The 26,976-nt window shown below is 39.0% G+C and overlaps 1 protein-coding gene across 1 annotated transcript in view; it reads right to left on the bottom strand.

Moving 5' to 3' along the window:
- NIPA1 (NIPA magnesium transporter 1) overlaps positions 1-26,976 on the bottom strand; it is a 50,169-nt gene that overhangs the window by 10,669 nt on the left and 12,524 nt on the right. The window contains exons 2-3 of the mRNA XM_081583120.1: positions 18,854-18,901; positions 17,684-17,774 (exon numbers count right to left, since the gene is read on the bottom strand). Of these exons, the coding sequence (XP_081439246.1) occupies positions 17,684-17,774; positions 18,854-18,901 (139 nt within the window). The remainder of the gene's footprint in view (positions 1-17,683; positions 17,775-18,853; positions 18,902-26,976) is intronic.

Genomic DNA, 26,976 nt, shown 5'->3' with positions numbered 1-26,976 from the left:
TGCTACCTTTTGAGCCAAGATTGAACAAAAAGCATACAGAAGCTCTTTGACTTAAATCAGGAGTCAACAGACTATGGCTGAAGGCCCAAGGCAGCCCTTCACCTGTTTTTGTAAATAACATCTTACTGGATCGCAACCACGTCCACACAGTCAGCTCTGTGGCTACTTTCTACCATGATGGCAGAGGCAAGCAGCTGCAACAGAGGCCACAAGGCCCACAAAGCCTAAAATGTTTACCATCTAGCCCTGTACAGAAAAAGGGGGCCACTCCCAAAGTGAGAGAGTCATTTCCTAGGCAGGTTGATAAGAAGTCTAGGGGTCCCCAAGGAGAGAGGGTTCTGGAATTCTGAAGGAGGAAGAAAGGACAAACTTTTTCTTTTCTCTCTACATTCCTTAGGATTATATAACAATAATATATCCCACCTGAGGACAGTCTCTGGATTAAACTTTCTGGCTAATTCTGTTATCTTAAAATGTAAATTATGGGAGTAGGTCTGTCTTTACAAGGATAATAACAATAATGTATCCTGCCTGAAGGACAGTCTCTGGATTAAACCTTCTGGCTAATCCTGTTATCTTAGAGCATATAACTCCACTGCTAACACTAGCAAGGGGGTACTCTTTCTGCCCCCTTCTGATGCCTGTGTCAGAAGCTTTCTCTATCCCTTTTATACTTTAATAAATTCTATTACACAAAAGCTCTGAGTGATCAAGCCTGTCTCTGGCCCCAGATTGAATTCTTCTCCTCCGGAGGCCAAGAATCCCGACGTCTTTTTGTGATTCAGCAAACAACCTTTCAAAAGTTAAGTGATCTACAGAACTAATCACACACCTACTTGGAGAGCTGGCCTGAGATGGAGGCACGAGTTACATGTTGGCATCAGGGCCACAACACAGAGGAGCAGTATCCTACCAGAGGGCTTGGGGAGTGGAGCAAGCATGGGAGGGTGGAGTAAGGAATAGTGTGATAAAAGGAAAGAAGGGGAAAGAAACTTAATGCCAAGAAAGAGTCAATAAACTATCTTAATAAACTTATAGTAATAGAAAGCAAACAAAAACATGCTGTAGAATTGACAGCAACGTCTTGAAAAGAAATCTGTACACTCCTGTTCATAGCAGCATTATTAACAATAGTGAAAATGTAGAGGCAAATCAAGTGTCTACCGATGGATGCATGAACAAGTAAACAGAGCCCAGAGTGCACAAGGGTTCTCTTTTCTCCACATCCTCGCCCATACTTACTTCTTGCTTATTTTTTATGAGGGCCATTCTAACAGGTGTGACGTGTATCTCACTGTGGTTTTGATATGGATTTCCCTGATGACTAATGATATTGTGCATCTTTTTGAGAGGGTAACAGGCAGGAAGGCCAGGGGTCTCCAAACGGAGGAAATAGGCTGCAAGTGTCAGACATTTTTTATCTCTCCCTTAAGCTGCAAGAGGAAACAAACTACAAGTGTCAGATTTTTTTCTTGTAAAATTCTGTGTTGCCAAGATGACACCTGGTTCCACCTGAACCCAACTCCTCTCAAACTTTGAGCTAACCAATGCATTTTTCTTAGGGAAATGTTTTTCTTAAGCTATGTTAATGAAACTATGTATTTGCTTTGGAATTTGCCTTTCTTCAAAATGGTTTCACCTAAGACTAACTTTTGGCTATAATAGCTCAACAAACCAATATTCATATCAATTATTTTATGGCTGGGGGATGACATACCTCGTGCCATTCAATCTCAAAAATGCATACTGTGGGAGAGGGGCCTGGTGAAACTCTGTTAGCCTTGAGGTGTCTCTCTTATTTGATTAATAGCTTTCTAACAGACATAAAACAGCTTGGTAAAAATAGCAAGGCAGGGCACTCTCCGGCCCGCTTCTGATGTCTATGTCAGAAGTGTTCTCTGTCCCTTTTTATGCTTTAATAAAACTCTGCTATTAAAAGCTCTTGAGTGATCCAGCCTGGTCCCTGGTCCTGAAGTTAAATCATCTTCTTCGGAGATCATGAATCTGACACCATTCACCGAAAGCTATCATTTTCATGTACCTATTGGCCATTTGTATGTCTTCTTTGGAAAAATATTTGTTGAGTTCCTCTGCTTAATTTTTAAATCAGATCGTTTATGGGCATTTTGCTATTGAGTTGTAAGAGTTCTTTATATAATTTGGATATTAACCCCTTATCCTATCTATGATTTGTAAATACTTTTCCTATTCTATAAATTACCTTTTTATTTTGTTTATAGTTTTCATTGTTGTGCTGAAGCATTTTAGTTTGGTATAGTCCTTCTTTCTTACTTTTTTGCATTTGCTGCCTTTGCTTTTGATATCAGACCCAAAAAGTGTCTAAGACCAATATCAAGGAGCTTACTCCTTATACTTTTCTTCCAGGGGTTTTTTTTTTTTGGCATGGTTTCAGGTCTTAGGTTTTGAGTTGATTTTTGTGTACAAAGTAAAATAGTGATCCAGTTTCATTCTTTTATATGTGGACTTTTATATGTGGACCAGTTTTAAGGAAGAGACTATCCTTTCTCTGTTATATATTGTTGATACTTTTGACTTAATTGCCCATACATGTGTGGGTTTTATCTGGGTTCTCCATTCTGTTCCACTGATCTATATGTCCATTTTTATGCCAATACCATATTGTTTGGATTACTATAGCTGACAATATAGTTTGAAGTCAGGAAACATGATGCCTCCAGCTTTGTTTTTTCTCAAGATTGCATTGTCTATCTTTGTCTTTTGTGGGTCCATACAAATTTTAAGATGGATAGTCCTCTTTCTATGAAAAAAATGCCACTGCAATCTTGATAGGGATTGCACTGAATCTGGAGATTGCATTGGACAGCATGGACATTTTAACAACATTAATTCTTTCAATGTATAAGCATGGAAGACCTTTGCATTTGTGTCTTCTTCAATTTTTTTCATCAATGTCAATGGTTTTTACTGTACAAGTTTTGCTTAGTTAAATTTATTCCTAGGTATTTTATTGTTTTTGATGAAACTGTAATTGTTTTTTTTATTTCTTTCTCTGGTACCTCATTTTTAGACTGTAGAAACCTGATTTTTGTAAACTGATGTTTGTATCTTGAACTTCAGTAGATTTATTTACTAGTTCAATAGTTTTTTGTTAGAGTCTTTAGGATTTTCTATATTAAGTTATCTGCAAATAGGAACAATTTTACTTCTTTCTTTCCCATTTTATTGCATTTTATTGCATTTTCTTCCTTCCTCTGGTTATAATTCTCAGTATTATGTTGAATAAAAGTGGCAAGAGTGGGCATCCTTGTCTTGTTAATTATCTTAGAGAGAAAGCATTTGGCTTTTCACTGTTAACTATGAAGTTAGCTGTGGAATTGTCATCAGTTCAGTTCAGTTCAGTCGCTCAGTCATGTCCGATTCTTTGTGACCCAATGAATCGCAGCAAGCCAGGCCTCCCTGTCCATCACCAACTCCCAGAGTTCACCCAAACCCATGTCCATCGAGTCAGTGATGCTATCCAAACATCTCATCCTCCGTTGTCCCCTTCTCCTGCCCTCAATCTTTCTTAGCATCAGGTCTTTTCAAATGAGTCAGCTCTTCGCATCAGGTGGCCAAAGTATTGGAGTTTCAGCTTCAACATTACTCCTACCAATGAACACTCAGGACTGATCTCCTTTAGGATGGACTGGTTGGACCTCCTTGCAGTCCAAGGGACTCTCAAGAGTCTTCTCCAACACCATAGTTCAAAACCATCAATTCTTCGGCGCTCAGCTTTCTTTATGTCCAACTCTCACATACATACATGACTACTGGAAACACCACAGCCTTGACTAGACTGACCTTTGTTGGCAAAGTAATGTCTCTGCTTTTTAATATGCTGTCTAGGTTGGTCATAACTTTCCTTCCAAGGAGTAAGCGTCTTTTAATTTCATGGCTGAAATCACCACCTGCAGTGATTTTGGAACCCAGAAAAATAGTCAGCCACCGTTTCCACTGTTTCCCCATCTATTTGCCATGAAGTGATGGGACCAGGTGCCATGATCTTAGTTTTCTGAATGTTGAGCTTTAAGCTAAATTTTTCACTCTCCTCTTTCACTTTCATCAAGAGGCTCTTTAGTTCTTCATCACTTTCTGCCATAAGGGTGGTGTCATCTTCATATCTGAGGTTATTGATACTTCTCCTGGAAATCTTCATTCCAGCTTGTGCTTCCTCCAAACCAGCGTTTCTCATGATGTACTCTGCATGTAAGTTAAAAAAGTAGGGTGAAAATATACAGCCTTGACATACCCTTTTTCCTATGTGGAACCAGTCTGTTGTTCCATGTCCAGTTCTAACTGTTGCTTCCTGACCTGCATACAGGTTTCTCAAGAGACAGGTCAGATGGTCTGGTATGCCCATCTCTTTCAGAATTTTCCACAGTTTATTGTGATCCACACAGTCAAAGGCTTTGGCATAGTCAATAAAGCAGAAATATGTGTTTTTCTGGAACTCTCTTGCTTTTTTGATGATCCAGTGGATGTTGGCAATTTGATCTCTGGTTCCTTTGCATTTTCTAAAACCAGCTTGAAGTCCACGGAACTTCAATGTGGAAGTTCACGGTTCACATATTGTTGAAGCCTGGCTTGGAGAATTTTAAGCATTATTTTACTAGCATGTGAGATGAGTGCAATTGTGCGGTACTTCGAGCATTCTTTGGCATTGCCTTTCTTTGGGATTGGAATAAAAACTGACCTTTTCCAGTCCTGTGGCCACTGCTGAGTTTTCCATATTTGCTGGCATACTGAGTGCAGCACTTTCACAGCATCATCTTTTAGGATTTGAAATAGCTCAACTGGAATTCCATCACCTCCACTAGCTTTGTTCATAGTGATGTTTCCAAGGCCCACTTGACTCCACATTCCAGGATGTCTGGGTTTAGGTGAGTGATCACACCATCGTGATTATCTGGGTTGTGAAGATCTTTTCTGTACAGTTCTTCTGTGTATTCTTGCCACCTCTTCTTAATATCTTCTGCTTCTGTTAGGTCCATACCATTTCTGTCCTTTATTGTGCCCATCTTTGCATGAAATGTTCCCTTGGTATCTCTAATTTTCTTGAAGAGATCTCTAGTCTTTCCCATTTTGCGGTTTTCTTCTATTTCTTTGCACTGATCCCTGAGGAAGGCTTTCTTATCTCTCCTTGCTATTCTTTGGAACTCTGCCTTCAAATGGGAATATCTTTCCTTTTCTCCTTTGCTTTCCGCCTCTCTTCTTTTCCCAGCTATTTGTAAGGCCTCCTCAGACAGCCATTTTGCTCTTTTGCATTCTTTTCCATTGGGATGGTCTTGATCCCTGTCTCCTATACAATGTCTCGAACCTCTGTTCATAGTTCATCAGGCACTCTGTCTATCAGATCTAGTCCTTTAAATCTATTTCTCACTTCCATTGTATAATCATAAGAGATTTGATTTCGGTCATCAAACCACTTGAACAAACCACTGAATGGTCTAGTGGTTTTCCCTACTTTCTTCAATTTAAGTCTGAATTTGGTAATAAGGAGTTCATGATCTGAGCCACAGTCAGCTCCCAGTCTTGTTTATGCTGACTGTATAGAGCTTCTCCATCTTTGGCTGCAAAGAATATAATCAATCTGATTTCGGTGTCTACCATCTGGTGATGTTCATGTGTAGAGTCTTCTCCTGTGTTGTTGGAAGAGGGTGTTTGCTATGACCAGTGTGTTCTCTTGGCAGAACTCTATCAGCATTTGCCCTGCTTCATTCTGTAGTCCAAGGCCAAATTTGCCTGTTACTCCAGGTGTTTCTTGACTTCCTACTTTTGCATTCCAGTCCCCTATAATGAAAAGGACATCTTTTTTGGGTGTTAGTTCTAGAAGGTCTTGTAGCTCTTCATAGAACTGTTCAACTTCAGCTTCTTCAGCATTACTGGTTGGGGCATAGGCTTGGATTACCGTGATATTAAATGGTTTGCCTTGGAAACGAACAGAGATCATTCTGTCGTTTTTGAGATTGCATCCACGTACTGCATTTTGGACTCTTTTGTTGACTATGATGGCTACTACATTTCTTCTAAGGGATTCCTGCCCACAGTAGAAGATATAATGGTCATCTGAGTTAAATTCACCCATTCCAGTCCATCTTAGTTCACTGATTCCTAGAATGTTGATATTCACTCTTGTTATCTCCTATTTGACCACTTCCAATTTGCCTTGATTCATGGACCTATCATTCCAGTTTCCTATGCAATATTGCTCTTTACAGCATTGAATCTTGCTTCCATCACCAGTCCCATTCACAACAGGGTGTTGTTTTTGCTTTGGCTCCATTCCTTCATTCTTTCTGTGGTTATTTCTCCACTGATCTCCACTAGCATAGCGGGCACCTACTGACCTGGGGACTTCATCTTTCATTGTCCTATCTTTTTGCATTTTCATACTATTCAGGGGGTTCTCAAGGCAAGAATACTGAAGTGGTTTGCCATGCCCTTCTCCAGTGGACCACATTCTGTCAGACCTCTCCACCATGACCCATCCGTCTTGGGTGGCCCCACATGGCATGGCTTAGTTTCATTGAGATAGACAAGGCTGTGGTCCATGTGATCAGACTGGCTAGTTGTCTGTGATTGTAGCTTCAGTCTGTCTGCCCTCTGATCCCTTCTCTCAGTGCCTACCCTCTTACTTGGGTTTCTCTTACCTTGGACGTAGGGTCTCTCTTCACGGCTGCTCCAGCAAAGTGCAGCCACTTCTCCTTACCTTACTGCAGTATGTTCCCTTTGTATACAGTTTGTTGAGAGTTTTTATCATGACTAGATACTGAATTTTGTCAAATGCTTTTTCTGCATCTACTGAGATGATCATATGAGTCTCATCCTTCATTCTGTTAATGTGGCATAGCAGGTAGATTGATTTATGGATGTTGAACCATCCTTGCATCCCTGATACAAATCCCATTTGTTCATGGTTTATGATTTTCTAGTGTATTGTTGAATTAAGTTTGCTAATATTTTATTAAGAATTTTTGCATTAATATTCTTCAGTAATATTGGTAAGTTATTTCCTTTTTGGAGTATCCTTATCTGGTTGGAATTATAGTAATGCTAGTTTCGTAAAATGAGTTTGGAAGTGTTCCCTCCTCTTCAGTTTTTGGGAAGATTTGAGAAGGTATTAATTCTCCTTTAAAGATTGGCTAGAATTCACTCGTGTAGCTAAAGATTGGGTAGAATTCACTTGTGTAGCCATCTCTTCCACAAACTTTTCTTTTGGGATATTTTAAATTACTGATTCAATCTTCTTAGCCTGTTTAGATTTTCTGTTTCTTCATGATCTAGTCATGTTAAGATACATGTTTTAGAAATTTATCTGTTATTTCCAAGATTATCCAATTTATTGGTATGTAATTGTTCATAGTAGTATCTTATGATCTTTCTATGTCTGCAGTTCAGTTGTAATGCCTCGTCTTTCATTTCTGACTTTATTTATTTGAATCTTCTCTCCTTTTCATTAGGTAATCTAGCTAAAAGTTTCTCAGTTTTATCAGAAAAAGGGAGGTCTTAGTTTTGTTAAGCATCTCTACTGTTTTTATGGACACTGTATCATTTATTTCTGTTTGGCGTTTTATTTTCTTCCTTCTGCCTACATTGAGGATAGTTTACTCTTTTCCTAGTTTCTTGAGGAGAAAAATTAACTTGTTTATTTGATATATTTCTTTTGTCTTAATGAACGTGTTTATTGATGTAAACTTCCCTCTTGGATCTGCTTTTGTAGCATCCCACAAGTTGGATATATTAGGTTTCCATTTTCATTTGTTTCAAGATATTTTTGGATATCCCATTTGATTTCTTCTTTGACACATTGTTCAAGAGTGTATACTGAATATTCACATATTTGTGAATTTTCCAGCTTTTCTCCTGTTATTGATTTGTAGTTTCATTCCACTCTGGTCGGAAAAGATACAACGTACAATTTCAATTTTCTTAAATTAGCTAAGACTTGTCTGTAAGCTATATAAGGTTTTATCGTGGAAAATGCTTCCTGCACACTTGAGAAGAATGTGCACTATGCTGTTGTTGGACGGGCTGTTCTGTATATCTTGTTGTTCAGTCACTCAATCGTGTCTAACGCTTTGAGACCCTATGGACTGCAGCATGCCAGGCTTCCCTGTCCTTCACTATCTCCCAGAGCTTGCTCAAACTCACATCCATCGAGTCAGTGATGCCACCCAACTTCTGTCATCCCTTCTCCTCCTGCCTTCAATCTGTCCCATAATCAGCATATTTTCTAACGACTCGGCTCTTTGCATCAGTTGGCCAAAGTATCGGAACTTCAGCATCAATATTTCCAATGAATATTCTGGATTGACTTCCTTTAGGATTGACTGGTGTGATCTCCTTGTAGTCCAAAGGACTCTCAAGAATCTTCCTCAACACCACAGTTCAACAGCATCAATTCTTCAGCATCCAGCCTTTGTGATGGTCCAACTCTCACATCCATACATGACTACTGGAAAAACGACAGTTTTGACTTTACAGACCTTTGTTGGCAATGTCTCTGCTTTTTAATACGTTGTCTAGTTTTGGCATAGATTTTCTTCTGAGGAGCAAGCATCTTTTAATTTCACGCTGCAGTCACCATCTGAAATGATTTTGGAGCCAACAAAAATAAAGTCTGTCACTGTTTCCATTGTTTCCACATCTATTTGCCTTGAAGTAATGGGACTGGATGCCATGATTTTTGCTTTTTGAATGTTGAGTTTTATGCCCGTTTTTTCACTCTCCATTTTCACCTTCATCAAGAGGCTCTTTAGTTCCTCTTCACTTTCTGCCATAAGGGTGGTGTCACTTGCATATTTGCAGTTATTGATATTTCTCCCAGCAGTCTTGATTTCAGCTGGTGATTCATCCAATCCAGCATTTCACATGATATACTATGCATAGAAGTTAAATAAGCGGGGTAACAATATACAGCCTTGACGTACTCCTTTCCCAATTTTGAACCAGTCCATTGTTCCATGTCCGGTTCTAACTGTTGCTTCTTGACCTGCATACATGTTTTGCAGGAGGCAGGTAAGGTGGTCTGGTATTCCCATCTCTTGAAGAATTTTCCACTGTTTGTTGTGATGCACACAGTCAAATGCTTTGACTTAATTAATAAAGCAGAAATAAATGTTTTTCTGGAATTCTCTTGCTTTTTCTATGATCCAGCAGATGTTGGCAATTTGATCTCCGGTTCCTCTGCCTTTTCTAAATCCAGCTTGAACATCTGGAAGTTCTTGGTTCACGTACTGTTGAAGCCTAGCTTGAAGAATTTTGAGCATTACTTTGCTAGTGTGTGAAACGAGTGCAATTGTGCGGCAGTTTGAACATTCTTTGGCACTGCCCTTCTTTGGAATGAATGAAAACTGACATTGGAATGAAAACTGGAATGAAAACTGACATTTTCCAGTCCTGTGGCCACTGCTGAGTTTTCCAAATTTGATGGCATACTGAGTGCAGCACTTTAACAGCATCATCTTTTAGGATTTGAGGGTTTCCTTTGTGGCTCAGCTGGTAAAGAATCTGCCTGCAATGTGGGGGACCTGGGTCTGATCCCTGGGTTGGGAAGATCCCTGGAGGAGGGAAAGGTTACCCACTCCAGTATTCTGGCCTAGAGAATTCCATAGACTGTAAATTCCATGGGGTCGTAAGGAGCAGGATACAACTGACCGACTTTCACTTTCACTTTCACTTTCCTTTAGGATTTGAAATAGCTCAGCTGGAATTCCTTCACCTCCACTAGGTTTGTTAGTAGTGCTGCTTCCTAAGGCCCACTTGACTTCACACTCCAAGATGTCTGGCTCTAGGTGAGTGATCACACCATGGTGGTTATATGGGTCATTAAGATTGTTTTTGGATAGTTCTTCTGTATATGTTAGGTTGCTCTAATATAGGGTTCAAGTCCACTGTTTTCTTGATTTCTCATCTGGATGATCTATCCATTATGAAAGTGTGGTACTGAAATCCTTTACCATTATTGTATTGTTGTCTATTTCTCCCCTCAGCTTTTTAGTACCTTCTTAATATATTTATGTACTCTGATGCTGGGTGTGAATATATTTATGATACTAACATTTTTTGAGGAACTGACCACTTTTTCATTATGTAATGACCTCTTCATTATCTAACAGTCTTTTGTTACAGTTTTCAGATTAAATTCTGCTTTGTCTGATATAAGTATAGCTACTCCTGCTCTCTTTTGGTTTCCACTGGCACAGATCTTTTTCCATCACTTTACTCTGAGAGTATGTGTTTCCTTAAAACTGAAGTGAGTCTCTTGTAGGAAGCATATAGTAGGGTCTTATATTTTAATCAACCTAACCACTCTATGTGGTTTTTTTAATTATTTTATTTATTTATTTATTTAGACTGTGCTGAGTCTTCCTTGCTGTGCAGGCTTTTCTCAAGTTTCAGTGAGCAGGGGCTACTCTCTAGCTGCAGTGCATGGGTTCACAATGCAGTAGCTTCTCTTTTTGTGGAGCACAGGTTCTAGGGTGCTCAGGCTTCAGTACTTGTAGCTCATGGGCTCAGTAGTTGCAGTTCCTAGGCTTTAGAGCACAGGCTCTATAGTTGTGGCACATGGGCTTAGCTGATCCATGGCAGATGGGATCTTACTAGACCAGGGATCAAACCCATGTATCCAACATTGGCAGATTCTTTACCACTGAGCCACCTGGGAAGCCCACTCTATGTGTTTTAATTAGAGAAATCAATCCAATCATACTCAGTAGTTGTTGATAGGTAATAACTTATCAATATCATCTTATTAACTGTTTTCTGGCTTCCTGAAGTTCACTTGTACCCTTCCTTCTCCCTTGCTGCCTTCCTCTGTGAATTAATGATTTTCCATAATGGTATGTGTTGATTCCCTTCTCTTGTTTGTGAATCTACTGAAGGTTGTTCTGTGGTTACCATGAGGCTTACATTAAAACATCTTAAACATATAACAGTCTATTTAACACTGACAACAATTTAACTTCTGTTGCACATAGGTCTAACCTTTGACTCCCTCCTTTTCATATTTTTTATGCCACAATTTACATGTTTTTCTACTGAGTATCCATTAATACAGTGTTGTAGCTATGGCTCTTTTTAGGACTTCTATCCTTCAACCTTTACACTAGAGTTAGGTAGCTAACACATCACCCTACAACAGTATTAGAGTATTCTGAATCTGGCTACATGCTTACCTTTGCCAGTGTGCTGCATATTCTCATATATTTCTATGTTACTAACCAGTGTTCTTTCATTTCAGCTTGAAAAACTCCTTTAGATATTTCTTATAGACAAGTTTAGTGGTGATAAACTCTCTCAGCTACTATTTGTTAGAAAAAGACTTTTTCTCACCCTTATTTCTGAAAGGTAACTTTTCTGGGTATAGTAATCTTGACTGACAGTTTCTTCCTTTCAGCACATCAAATGTATCATCCTCTTTTCTCCTGGCCTGAAAGATCTCTGCTCAGAAATCCACTGATAGTCTTATGAGGGTTTCCTTCTATGAATTTTTTTCCCTTGTTTCTTTTAAAATTCTCTCTTTGACTTTAATTTTAGATACCTTTATTATGTGTATTGAACAAGATCATTTTCGACAGAAATTTTAACGAAACCTATGACCTTCAAAAACCTGGATGTCCAAATCTCTCCCCATGTTTGGGAGGGTCTCAGCCACTATTTCTTTACATAAGTTTTCTACTCCTTTCTCTTTGCTTCTTTTCCTGGGATTCCAATGAAGCCTACATTGTTTCTCTTAATGATGTCATTTAAATCCTACAAGCTTTCTTCATTCTTTTTCATTCTTTTTGCTTTTTGTTCCTCACATTGGATAATTTCAATTGATCTGTCTTCAAGCTTACTGATTTTTCTGTTTGGCTGTCTGCTGTTAAAGCTCTCTATTGAATTCTTCAGTTCTGTCATTTCATTCATTAGCTCTAAAATTTCTGTTCGGTTCTTCTTTATATTTTCTGTCTCTTCATTAAACTTTTCATTTTGTTCTTGTACTATTTTCCTGATAGGAAAATAATTATTAAATGTTTATTTGTTATTTTGAAGCTAAGAATCTTCAGCACAATTACTGTGAATTATTTGTTAGGAAATTCACGATCTTCATTTCTTTGGGTGTTACTGGAGGTTCTTTTGGTGGAGTCATGTCTTCTGACTCTTTGTGATTCCTATAGCTTTGCATAGATGTCTGCACATTTGAAGAAGCAGTCACCTTTTCCAGACTTTATGGGTAAGGGAAGACTTACTACTCAATGATCGATGGATCAGTAAAGAAATCACAAGGGAAATTAGAAATCACTTTGAAATGAATAAAAATGAAGCAACAACATGCCAAAGCATTTAGGATTCAGTTAAATAGGTACACAGAGAGAAATTTATATACATAAATGCCTACAGGGCCCAATCCAGACTAACATGTACCTGTAGAGGGCTGGCTCTCAGAGTGCTTTCCTGGGCTGCCAGTCCACCCACTCCCAACATGATTATTGCAGAGGAGGCCTGCAATGTGGCAAGGCACAGCAGAAGGGGCTAGCTTCAAGGAAGCACATGGTGGTGATAGTCAGCTGTGGGGATACAGGCTAGTGTCTTGCACTCACAAAGGCAAACCATAATCACTCCTACTGTATGGCTGCCAATGATGTCTCTTGCCTTTCTTCCTTGTTCCTAGCCATCTTAAGACACTTCTGTTTTTCCAGTCTAGGTGAGACTTTCTTGTGGTGCTCTGAAAGTCTTGGGAAAACTGGTTACTTACTCCATTCTTCATTTCCTGGCTAGGGGAACAACACTTCCTAGCTGAGAACTTCCCTCATGGCACTGAGCAAAGCCAACTTTGGGGAAAGGATAATGCCACCAAAATGAAAACACCCTCCTTCCTTTTTTGGTGCAATTATTCTCAGGGTTTTGGTTCCAATGTATCACTAAATTTTCTTAAGTAGACTCCAGAGCTCTCCCAGGGCTGCTATTCTTTATGGATAGCTGATTGTTGATTTTTGTAGCGAGATGTTTTCTGACATCACCCTTTTTTTCCCTGAATTTTCATTTTCTTGATGTTATCCTTTAAATCACAAAAGCTTCTAATTATTATGATGTCCAGTTTATCTATTTTTCTTTTGTTGCTTGTGCTTTCAGTTCAGTTCAGTTTAGTTGCTCAGTTGTGTCTGACTCTGCAACCCAGTGGACTGCATCTTCTCCACCAGGCTTCTCTGTCCATCACCAACTATAAGAGACTGCTCACACTCATGTCCATCAAGTCGGTGATGCCATCCAACCATCTCATCCTCTGTCATCCCCTTCTCCTCCTGCCTTCAGTCTTTCCCAGCATCAGGGTCTTTTCCAATGAGTCAGTTCTTCGCATCAGGTGGCCAAAGTATTGGAGCTTCAGCATCAGTCCTTCCATGAATGTTCAGGACTGATTTCCTTTAGGATAGACTGGTTGGATCTCCTTGCAGTCCAAGGGACTCTCAAGAATCTTCTCCAACACCACAGTTCAAAAGCATCAATTCTTTGGCTCCCAGCCTTTTTGATGGTCCAACCCTCACATCCATACATGACTAATGGAAAAACAATAGCTTTGACTATACAGACCTCAAGAATCTTCTCCAACACCACAGTTCAAAAGCATCAATTCTTTGGCTCCCAGCCTTTTTGATGGTCCAACCATCACATCCATACATGACTAATGGAAAAACAATAGCTTTGACTATACAGACCTTTGTCAGCAAAGTAATGTCTGTGCTTTTTAATACGCTGTCTATGTTTGGCATAGCTTTTCTTCCAAGGAGCAAGCGTCACCTTTTATTATTATTAATTAAATTAAATTAATTAATTTCACACTGCAGTCACCTTTCTCAGTGATTATGGAGCCAACAAAATAAAGTCTGTCACTGTTTCCATTGTTTCCACATCTATTTGCCTTGAAGTAATGGGAACAGATGCCATGATCATTGTTTTTTGAATGTTGAGTTTTAAGCCCACTTTTTCACTCTCCATTTTCACCTTCAAAAGGCTCTTTAGTTCCTCTTCACTTTCTGCCATAAGGGTGGTGTCACTTGCATATCTGCAGTTATGGATATTTCTCCCAGCAGTCTTCATTTCAGCTGGTGATTCATCCAGTCCAGCATTTCGCATGATGTATTCTGCATAGAACTTAAACAAGCAGGATAACAATATATAGCCTTGATGTACTCCTTTCCCAATTTTGAACCAGTCCATTGTTCCATGACGGTTCTAACTGTTGCTTCTTGACCTGCATACATGTTTTGCAGGAGGCAGGTAAGGTGGTCTGGTATTCCCAACTCTTGAAGAATTTTCCACTGTTTGTTGTGATCCACACATTCAAAGGCTTTGGCGTAGTCAATGAAGCAGAAGTAGATGTTTTTCTGGAATTCTCTTGCTTTTTCTATGATCCAGCAGATGTTGGCAAGTTGATCTCTGGTTCCTCTGCCTTTTCGAAATCCAGCTTGAACATCTGGAAGTTCTCAGTTCACATACTGTTGAAGCCCAGCTTCAAGAATTTTGAGCATTACTTTGCTAGTGTGTGAAACGAGTGCAATTGTGTGGTAGTTCGAACATTCTTTGGCACTCCCCTTCTTTGGGACTGGAATGAAAACTGACCTTTTCCAGTCCTGTGGCCACTGCTGAGTTTTCCAAATTTGCTGGCATACTGAGTGCAGCACTTTAACAACATCATCATTTCGGATTTGAAACAGCTCAGCTGGAATTCCATCACCTCCATTAACTTTGTTCATAGTGATGATTTCTAAGGCCCACTTGACTTCACATTCCAGGATGTCTGGCTCTAGGTGAGTGACCACACCATTGTGGTTATCTGGGTCATTAAGACCTTTTTCGGAGAGGCCTTCTGTGTATTCTTGCCACCTCTTCTTAATTATCTTCTGCTTCTGTTAGGTCCATACCATTTCTGTCCTTTATTGAGCCCATTTTTGCATGAATTTTCCCTTGGTAACTCTAATTCTCTTGAAGAGATCTCTAGTCTTTCCTATTCTATTGTTTTCCTCTATTTCTTTGCGTTGATCACTGAGGAAGGCTTTCTTATCTCTCCTTGCTATTCTTTGGAACTCTGCATTCAGATGGGAATAGCTTTCCTTTTCTCCTTTGCTTTTCGCTTCTCTCCTTTTCACAGCTATTTGTAAGGCTTCCTCAGACAACCATTTTGCCTTTTTGCATTTCTTTTTCTTGGGGATGGTCTTGATCACCGCCTCCTGTATGTCAGGAACCTCCATCCATAGTTCTTCAGACACTCTGTCTATCAGATCTAGTCCTTTAAATCTATTTCTTACTTCCATTGTATAATCATAAGGGATTTGATTTAGGTCATACCTGAATGGTCTTGTGATTTTCCCTACTTTCTTTAATTTAAGTCTGAATTTGGCAATAAGGAGTTCATGATCTGAGCCACAGTCAACTCCCAGTCTTGTTTTTGCTGACTGTATAGAGCTTCTCCATTTTCAGCTGCAAAGAATACAATCAATCTGATTTCGGTATTGACCCTCTGGTGATGCCCATGTGTAGGTTGTCTCTTATCTAAGAAACCACTGCCTAATCCAAGATTACAAAGATTTATATCTGTTTTCTTCTAAGAGTTCTACAATTTTAGCTTTTACATTTACATTTGTTTTGTTTTATAATCTATTTCATCTGATCCACAGCCTCTCCAACTGTCTTATGGTTAGTATTGGCATAATATATCTTTTTCTCTTTGGGGGCTCTCTATTCTATTTCACTGATAGACATCTTTTTTGCCAGTGCCACATTCTTTCATTTCTATTTCTATATAATTCTAGCAACCTCATTCCATTAACAAAAATAGAACTGCTTTTAAAATATATATATACATACGTACCTATATATTGATATATTTGGTTTTTCCAAATTAATTTTAGTTTTCTTATTTTTAAAAAACCTTTTATTGGGATCCTGATTTGAAAGTACTCTTTTCATCCAGAATGCCATTTCACACACTTCTTTGGGAAACATCTCCTGAAGACTTGGAGTAGTGAACATTTCTGGTTAGCAGACCTAATTATCAAAGTCCGTAAGAATAGTTCTTTGGAAATTAATGAAGCAACGTATTTTAATATATGCACCTTAAATACGCAAAGATCACATAGTTGGGTTGTTTATTTGCCTGATTATTTTTCAGGAAACAGAGAGTGAGGCTGGGCTCTGAAAAGCTGAAGTAGTGATTCCCCAATAATAGCACCACTCATGTAATCCAAGCTTTTCAGGGTCATCCAAAATGAAAAGTGACATTAAGCCACATGTAATACTAAGAATATGTTTGCATTAGAAAAATATACTACAAATGCATTTTTAAATGTTGACATGTTGGAAAATGCATTTGTATTTTTTAGGCCACAGAACCTTACAGCCTAAGTGACTTTAAATTAACTACATCTATCACAGATACATTTCTCCACAAGTATCTGTAGCTCTGTCTGGAACACAGCAGAATACAAATATATCAATGAGTTAGAAACTTGGATTCTATTTCACTTCTATTTTATCTCTGTTTATTAACAATTTCTTCAAAGGTAAAATAATATAAATAGGTTCACAAAAGGATATGTGTTAATACAGCAGTCCTCAACCTTTTTAACACCAAGGACCGGTTTCATGGAAGACAATTTTTCGATGGATGGGGGTGGGTGGTGGGCTGGGGAATGATGGTTCAGGCAATAATGGGAGTGATAGGTAGGATGGTGCAGGTGGTAATGCAAGTCATGGGGAGCCGTGGGGTGCAGCATATGAAGCTTCACTTGCTCGCTCATTGCATACCTTGTGCTATGCAGCCAGGTTCCTAACAGGCCAAGGACTGCTACCAGTCCGTGGCATGGGGGTTGGGGATCCTGTGTTAATATATTTAATAACTGTCTCACAAAATCATTTTCAAAAGAGAAAGACTCCGTTTGTGGTGGCTGGTAGCTTTCATGTTCCCAATCCTCTCTTTTCCCTTTTGTCCCATATCTGGACAACCTCATAAAAAGGAGAGCTTATAATGTTAGGCCCCAGCATACTCAGTTCCTTGGCACTAAAATTTCAAAGCATGCAAACCCTAGCCTGAGCATGGAACTCTCTACCTGGCTTATCTCCTGACTGTAATAAAAACTCAAAGCCCTGCATTATTCCTGTTCTACTCCAGATCAAACCAGAGCCATTTTCCTTGAATGATACATTTACTATTGACTGTTGTGAGTAACGAATCCTTTTCATACTCACTGGAGCCCAGGTGTCATTTATCCCAACCTCCATAACTTCCTGAGTTAGGGGACTGCCTAGCATCCAGTAGGAGATGGTAAATAAAACACCAAATAAAACACCAACTGACAGTTTTGCTTACTGATTTCTCAGAATCACTTGCCAAGGAGCTAGGATGATTCCAATCTCTAGGAAGTCCTCCAGAGAAAGACCAGGACAGTAATAGCATCATGTTGGTAATCATGAATAAGTTAGAATGTGAAATATACTAAAGCAAATGTCTAAGAGAAGGTTAATTCTCACAACTAAATCTGAAGGGATAAAATTAAGCCCAGCAGTGCAATATTAAAGACCTAACTTCAGTTACTTTTATTATTTTAACAAAAACATTTAAAATGAAAAGTTTTCTTATACCTAAACTACATTAAAAACCCAAACACAGAATCCCAGTTCTCACCCAAATGGCACTCCAAGGGCACCAAGAGGAGTCACCAGGACCGTGGGGACCGCTGTGTAAGCCAGGAAGTTTCCAATCTGGCCAACAGCCACTGTCAAGAGAATCACAAGGATATCACTGCAATTACAAAACTCTCTTGGAGCATCATCACAGAGTTGAATTTTGCAAGACTGTGCTCTGAAAGGGCTTCTTTTCCATTCCAGGTGAGGAAGGATATATGGGACACTGTTTGCATGTTTAAGAGTCCTGAGGGCAAAGGACAGAAGGCCCAGTAGTATCTATCACTGGCCCAATTAGTCAAGCGAGTAGCTTCAACTTGCTATGAAAATTCCCAACTTAACCAACAGTGATTGACAGTGGATGCAATAAAAGTGTATTTCCACTTTCTTCTTAACATATCCCTGTTTTAAGACAGATCATATAGAGCTTTCCATGTCCCTTCAAGGGGCCTGGGATACAATTCCAGCGACACACTGCTGGCACATCCAGTGGAAACACTATTGCCTGCACAGGACTGTGTCTGAGGCTGCATCAAGATAAAGCTTAAACATGAGTTCTTCAATAAAGCAACATCTGCCAGAAAATTTCTTGCCTAAAGACGTGTGACAAATAGACCTCAAGATGTATCTGAAATATCTAACAAAATTTTTCTTTACATATTTAAAGTTCTGAACTGCAATTTTATAACACATGACCTCTGCTAAGGCTGAGTGAAGAAACTCTCCTTTGTAAAACCAATGACGTTGAGCAAAAGTTCACCAAATGCCCACAGGCTAACAACAGATGAGGAAGCAAGAGCTTCTTTAATTTCTTCAGACCCAGGGCAATCTGACCTGCACAAAATTTAGGGCTAATTTCAGGCAGCAGGAACCTCTACCCTCTCCCTCCATTGCTCCCCACCCTCTTGGTCCTCATTCCAGAGAACAAGCTAAGCTCAACCCAAGCAAGAGCTTCTTTAATTTCTTCAGACCCAGGGCAATCTGACCTGCACAAAATTTAGGGCTAATTTCAGGCAGCAGGAACCTCTACCCTCTCCCTCCATTGCTCCCCACCCTCTTGGTCCTCATTCCAGAGAACAAGCTAAGCTCAACCCACCACCTCCACCCAGCCCTGCCAGACAAATGGCTGATCGTACAAAAGGCCAAGCTTTTCACCAAAAAGAGTACTTACTTGCAATTGTTCCTGCCCACCATACAATGTCTGTTAAGTAGGAGGTACCTGTAAAGAGTGAGATACATGTGTCAGGAAAGTATGAAGCGAGAGGCTTACAAGCTACATACTGAAAAGAGGAAGCCAATCCAAACAAATAAAATCTTTATAAACTGTAGGGTTTTTCAGCTCAACATGTCCCCTAGTGACAAATATTCTTTGGAGTAACATTTTATACATTGATTTCAAGTGAGATTTGATCTTCAAAGTACAATTCTCTCATGCATTTACAGAAACCCATGTATATGATAATTTTACTAGCATAGGGTTTAACAACTTGCTACTTAAACAGGTTACTCAATGTTCATAATGTAGAAGCTTTCTGACATGGCTCTTTTTGAAACCATGTGAAAATGGCTGAAAGCAGACACTTACACTCACTCAGTGACTGACACTGTACACAGCGCTTTCTCTTTACTTTCTTAGATTACCCTCCTATGTTCCCATGCACGCCCGGGCAGGCAGAGACGGGAGCAGCTGTCCAGGCCCTCGTTACATCCATCCCTCCTTCTGTCCTTCTTCAGGTATGTCAAAATGCTCCTAGTCCAAGAGGCTTTTATCACTTCAGATTAAAATACCTAATTCTATTTGGATGTTTTAATTTTGAGTAATTTGGTATAATGAACATAGGAAGCCAACCTGTTTCACTGAGAAGCAGAGCTCTAGGTATTTAAAAAGTACCTTAAAAAAATTGAGACCAATAAGTAATGATAAAGTAGAAGGAATGGTCTAGTTCAAATAGCACCATCTGGCAACATCACAGTAAAAACTTATTCAGGCAAGAACCATCAATGGATACTAAAATGGGTGAACGAAAGATTGTTGAGGGATAGGATTGTCACATAGTCTCCATGGATCACCTCCACCAGTTTTATAATCACAGGAGATCAAGTTATCCTTGGGCTCCCCAGGTGGCACCAGTGGTAAAGAACTTGCTTGCCAATGCAGGAGACATAAGAGATGTGGGTTTGATCCCTGGGTGGGGAAGATCCCCTGGAGAAGGGAATGGCAACCCACTCCAGCATTCTTGCCTGGAGACCCCCATGGACAGAGGAGCCTGACGGGCTACAGTCCATAGGGTCATAAAGAGTCAGACATGACTGAAGCAGTTTGCACGCACAGCGTGCAAGACTCTGATGAATACCACCTTAACCAAATGGTCAAAGTCAAGTTTAACACAATCACCAGCGGGACAAGCTAAACTGTGTCCTCCTGTGGGTGTACCAAGAAGGGCACAGCATGATGTCTTCAGAGCTCCTACCAGAGTGCATCACCTGATCTAAGCACAAGGAAACTGTGAAATGGTCCATACATCAGCTGGCCTGTACTCGTTGAAACTGGCAATGTCATGAAAGACAACTGTTGCAGATGACAGGAAATTAAAAGAGATGTGACTAAACACAACACATGATATGATGGAAAAAAGGCTGCTATAGAGGACAGCATAGCGTAACTGGCAAAACCAGTTGGACTGCTGTAGATAACAGAGTAACAAAACCTCTTCACTTACTACATGAGAATGTGACTTATGGTCCACTTTTTGAGGGATAATAGGGCAAAAATGACCCCTGATGGGCAAATGGCACCTAACTGGAGGTGTGTGAACACCTGCTGGAAATTATCACTTGAGCTTCCCCTTAGTGCAATACCTCTGGGAACAGGCACAGCTCTTCGAAGGCCTGGGAGTTCTGCATCTATAGCTTTACACTGGGAGGCATAAGACTTGTAAGGATGGGCAGTTGAGCACCGCCTGCTGCAGTTCTGCCTCTAAGCCCTTAAACCAAACCCTCAAATAGCACCTGATAGCTCTGCCTCTGCCTCTCCTGTCCCATGTCCTTCTGAATGTGCCTGATATGAATGTGGCCCATGGTGTCCTACATGTCCGAAAATATAGCTGAGCCTAAGAATGCCCTGCAGTGAACACTGCAGAACAGCTATCAACTATTAATACAGAATCCTGGTTGAATTTCCCAAAAGTGCTGTAGCTATTTTAGAGCATGTCCTTACTTACAGGTGAAATCTTAAAGAAAGAAAGAGAAAAAGACAGAATTGTCAAAGCAATCGTGAAGAAAAAAAACTAAGCTGTAGTCATAATCCTCCCAGACTTCAGACAATACTACAAAGCTACAGTAACTAAGACATGGTTACTGTAACTATGGTTCTGGCACAAAAACAGATAGACCAATGAAACAGGACAGGGAGTCCAGAATTAAACCCATAGACTTAGGGTCAATTAATCTTCAACTAAGGATGAGGCAAGAATATACAATGAAGAAAAGACATGCTCTTCAGCAAATTGTGCTTGAAAAGCTGGACTGCTGCTGCTGCTGCTAAGTCGCTTCAGTCGTGTCCGACTCTGTGCGACCCCATAGACGGCAGCCTACCAGGCTCCCCCTTCCCTGGGATTCTCCAGGCAAGAATACTGGAGTGGGTTGCCATTTCCTTCTCCAGTGCATGAAAGGGAAAAGTGAAAGTGAAGTTGCTCAGTCGTGTCCGACTCTTAGCGACCCCATGGACTGTAGCCTACTAGGCTCCTCCGTCCATGGGATTTTCCAGGCAAGAGTACTGGAGTGGGGTGCCATTGCCTTCTCCGGAAAAGCTGGACAGCCTCACATAAATCAATGAAAGTAAAACACTCTGAGAGAGTCATTTCCTAGGCAGGTTGATAAGAAGTCTAGGGGTCCCCAAGGAAAGAGGGTTCTGGAATTCTGAAGGAGGAAGAAAGGACAAACTTTTTCTTTTCTCTCTACATTCCTTAGGATTATATAACAGTAATGTATCCCACCTGAGGACAGTCTCTGGATTAAACTTTCTGGCTAATTCTGTTATCTTAAAATGTAAATTATGGGAGTAGGTGTGTCTTTACAAGGATTATAACAATAATGTATCCTGCCTGAAAGACAGTCTCTGGATTAAACCTTCTGGCTAATCCTGTTATCTTAGAGTATATAACTCCACTGCTAACACTAGCAAGGGGGTACTCTTTCTGCCCCCTTCTGATGCCTATGTCAGAAGCTTTCTCTATCCCTTTTATATTTTAATAAACTTTATTACACAAAAGCTCTTAGCAATCAAGCCTCGTCTCTGGCACCGGATTGAATTCTTCTCCGGAGGCCAAGAATCCCAACGTCTTTTCGTGATTCGGCAAACAACCTTTCAACTCCCTCACATCATATACAAAATATAAACTCAAAATGGCTTAAAGATATACAAAATATAAACTCAAAATGGCTTAAAGAGATTTCCCTGGTGGTCCAGTGGTTAAGACTCTGCTTTCAACACAGGCAGTGTGGGTTCAATCCCTGATCAGAGAAATAGGATCCCACATGCTGTGTAGCATGACCAAAATTTTTTTTAAAAATAAAAAAAAAGCTTTAAAGACCTAAATACAAGACATGAAACCATAAAACTCCTAAAAGAGAACAGAGACAAAACATTCTCTGATATAAATTGTAAAAATAGTTTCTTGGCTCAGGCTCCCAAGGCAAAAGAAATAAAAGCAAAAATAAACAAACTGTACTGAAGCAAACTTAAAAACTTTTGCACAGGAAAGGAAACCATCAACAAAACAAAAAGACAACCTATGGAATGGGAGAAAATATTTGCAAATGATACAACCAAAAAAAGACTGATATCCAAAATATACAGCTTATACAATTCAGTATCAAAAAACAACCTAATCAAAAAATGGGCAGAAAATCTAAATAGACATTTCTCCAAAGAAGACATACAGATGGCTAACATGCACATGAAAAGATGCCCAACATCACTAATTATTAGAGAAATTCAAGTCAAAACCACAATGAAGTATTGCCTCAAACCAGTCATAATGGTTATCATCAAAAAGTCTATAAACAGTAAATGCTAGAAAGGATGTGGAGAAAAGAGAACTCTCCTACACTGTTGGTGGGAATGTAAATTGGTACAGCCACTATGGGAAACAGTATGGCAATTCCTTAAAGAACTAAAAATAGAGCTATCATATGATCCAGCAATCCTATTCTTTGTATATACTGAGAAAGAGGTAAACTCTAATCTGAAAAGATACACTCACCCCAATGTTCACAGCAGCACTATTTACAATAGCCAAGACATGAAAGCAACCTAAGTGTCCATCAACAGATGTGCGGATAAAGATGTGCGGTGTATGGGAATACATGTGTTTGTGTATGGAATATTACTCAGCCATTAAAAAGAATAAAATATTGCCATTAGCAGCAATGCATGGGCCTAGAGATTATCATATTAAGTGAAGTAAGTCAGATAGAGAAAGACAAACAAATATACAGTATCACTTACATGTGGAATCTAAAAATAATACAAATGAATCTATAAACAAAACAGAAACAGACTCATAGAGTAGAAAACAAACTGATGGTTACCAAAGAGGAAAGGGAGGGGCAGATAAACAAGGAGTATGGGATTAACAGATACACATTACTATATATAAAACAGATAAGCAACAAGAATTTACAGTATAACAGAGAATAATATTCAATATCTTGTAATAACTTTATGTAATTATAAGTACATGCAATAATCTTTTTATGTAATATAATGTAAAATAATCTGAAAAATACACACATATATAAAACTGAACTAATCTGCTGAACGCTTGAAATTAATATAATATTATAAATCAACTACACTAGGATTTTTAAAAATTTTAACAAAACCAAACTCATATATACAAAGAAAAGATTGGTGATGGCCATAGGCAAGGGGTAGGGGAAATGGGTGAAGGGGGTCAAATGGTACAAAATTCCAGCCATAAAATAAATAAGTCCTAGGGACACAATGTATAGCATGGTGACTATAGTTGATAATACTACATTGTATATGAATGTTGCTAACAGTAGATCTTAGAGAGTCTTATCAGGGGAAAACTGTTACCACGTGTGGTGATAAATGTTAACTAGACTTATTGTGGTGATCATTTCACAGTGTATACATATATCAAATAATTATGCAGTACAACTGAAACTAATATAATGTTATACATCAATTTTATTTCGATGTTTTTTTAAAAAAGAATACTATGCACCCATTTAAAATAAAAAAAATTTTGTGAATCACTGTTGTACACATGTAAACTAATATTGTACATCAACTATACTTCAATAAAAATACAATTTAAAAATCAGTCATTCATGTGCATTTACCTCATTAAAGGAAGACTACCAGCTCATCAGGTGACATACATACCAACATGCATGCATGCTCAGGTGCTTCAGTCGAGTCTGCTGCTTTGTGACCCCATGGACTGTAGCCCGCCAGGCTCCTTTGTCCATGGGATTTTCCAGACAAAAATGCTGGAGTGAGTTGTCATGCCCTCCTGCAGGGGATCTTCCCAACCCAGGTACTGAACCCGCATCTCCTGTAACTCCTGCACTACAGCAGATTCTTTACCTGCTGAGCCATCAGGGAAGCTCACACACAAACATATATAAAATTAAAAATAACAACAACAAAAAATTTAGGGTCTCTCTTGGTGGTCTAGTGGCTAAAGACTCCACATTCCCAATGCAGGAGGCCCAGGTTCAATCCCTGGTCAGAGAACTAAGATCCCATATGCCATGAGGTACAGTCAAAAACAAAAACCAAAAAACACCACATGACACAACCAAGAGTCCACATGACACAACTAAAGATCCTGCATGCCCCAACAAAGACTGAAGATCCTGAGTGCTACAACTAAGACTCAGCACAGCCTAAATAAATAAATAAATAAATATTTTTATAAGAAAGGAAATGTCCCTGTACCTAAAAAAATACATGCTGTCTATTTAAAAATAAAAGGTCATAAAGCCTACTTTCAAATACTGTGTATGAGGAGCCTCATGGATAGTTCCCTAGCAAAACAACCATAACTGGTAAATAAAGCGGTAAAAATAAAATAAAATAAAGTCTCTGGAAATTGTCCCAAGAGGATACAGCAAATGAAGAAACATTTTTTTCATGAAAATAAATAAAATCTCAGTAAGAACAGTGAGTCTTTAGCACATGAGCCAAGACCCACTTCTCTCCCTGCTGCAGCTCAGCTGGACAGAAGATCCACTCCAGGCTGGTGTGACCAAAAGACAGGGCTCCTTCCCCTCTCAGCTCTCAGTCACCAGAAGAACAGGCCTCCAGCACTTCCAACCCCTTCCAACTTCAAGTTGAAGAGATTAAATATCTGGTTAATCCATCCAGCTGGGTTGGAGGCTCACTTCCTTCACTCAGTCCCTATTTTTAGGGTGGAGACTCTACCCTAGGCATGGCAGGCCCTGATCATCCTGTCCTAAGCATGAAGATAAATGTAGGGTGAAGATCCTACATCTGGAGAAGCAACCCACCCACTAACTTTTCTCAACAAGTAAATCTGCCTGAATTTAACAGGATAAGGTGGTAAAGCAATTTATCCACTGAAGCATTGTCAACAACAGTAGAGCAACTAACCAGCAATTAGTAGATCTGGGCGTAGTACCCAATGAGGCAGACAACAAAGAAATCAGGGTAAGAGACAGTCAAAGATTACCAGTTGCCAGTTGGATGACCACTGTCATCCCAGGGTAATAGTGCATATATCCAAGGCTATTCCCTCTAAGGAGTGACATACTTTATCAAAGTATTCTAAGTCACTAAACAAATAAACAAATAGCAGTTTGGGGAGGGGGGGTAGGAGAATATGCATCTAGAGTTGCTACCACATATTACTTAAGATGTCTCGGTATCAACAAAAATATCATGAGGTAACAACAACAAAATCCATTTCAAAAATGGAGAAAAGATTGGAATAGATGTTTCTCCAGAGAAGATATACAAATAGCCAACAGGCACATATAGAGATGCTCAAAATCACTAATCATTAGGGAAATGCAAATTGTAACAATGATGAGATACCACCTACACCCATTAGAAAGGTTACTATCAAAACAAACAAAAATCCAGAAAATAGCAAGTGTTGGTAAAGATATAGAGAAATTGAAACCCTTGCTGATTGCTGGTGAGAATGGAAAATGATGCACTTGCTGTGGATAACAGAATGGCAGTTCTGCAAAAAGTTAAATATAGACTTAGCATATGATCCAGCAATTTCCCTTCTGGGTATATAGCCATAAAATCTGAAAGCACAGATTTGAACAAGTATGTGCACACTTATGTTCTTAGTGACATTATTCACAATAGCCAAAAAGCCATTAGAATCCACATGTCTATCAATGGATGAATAGATAAATTGATAAACAAAATATAATGTATATATTCCCTTTTGTTATGCATGAAACAGCAGGCAGTACAAAATGCACTGTATCAGTGCTTTAGTAGTATTTGTCTTTCTTGCACTAAGTATAAAAGTTCCGGAAAAGAACTATTGAAGAGATACAATCAGGTAATAATAAAAAAATAATTTTTAACTGAAAAAAATTACAATATGCACCAAACAAACAAGAAAACATGCACTATATTTCAAATATCATTTAGAGGGGGAATGCAAGCCACAAAACTGCCCATGAGAGCATCCAGATTTTAGATATAACAAAAACTTCAAACCAGTTATTAAAAATATGTTCAAATAACTAAAGCAAATCATGCTTAGAGAAGTAAAGAAAGATATGATGACAACTCATCATCAAATAGAGTATAAATAGACAGAAATTATTAAAAAAAAGAAAAGAAAAGCCAACTGTAAATTCTGGGGTTGAAAAGTAAAATGACTAGAATGAAAAAATCAATAGCAGATTTGAACTTTCTGGCAGAAGAAAGAATCAGTGAACTTGAAGACATATTGATAAAGATTATACATTCTGGAAAACATTAACAGAGAACAAGAAGTAAAGAGAGAGAGGTACAAAGAAACATTAACAGCACCTCAGAGAAATGTGGGACATCATTAAGAATATCAATAGATATAATGTGATTATCAGAGGAAAAGAAAGTATCAGAAAAAATATTCGAGGAAAAATAGCTGAAACTTACCAAATGTGACAAAAAAACAAATCTATACCTCTGGGAAGCTCAAAAAACTCCAATAAGACAAACACAAAGATATCTACACCCAGTCACATGATGGTAAAATGCTCAAAGACAAAACTGTGAAAGAAACA

Source organism: Giraffa tippelskirchi, chromosome 3, assembly GCF_054371585.1.
Source record: "Giraffa tippelskirchi isolate mGirTip1 chromosome 3, T2T-mGirTip1v1.2.pri, whole genome shotgun sequence".
NCBI lineage: Eukaryota > Metazoa > Chordata > Mammalia > Artiodactyla > Giraffidae > Giraffa > Giraffa tippelskirchi.
Note: the sequence above shows the minus strand (reverse complement) of the source record. Positions and strands in the feature narration are given on the sequence as shown.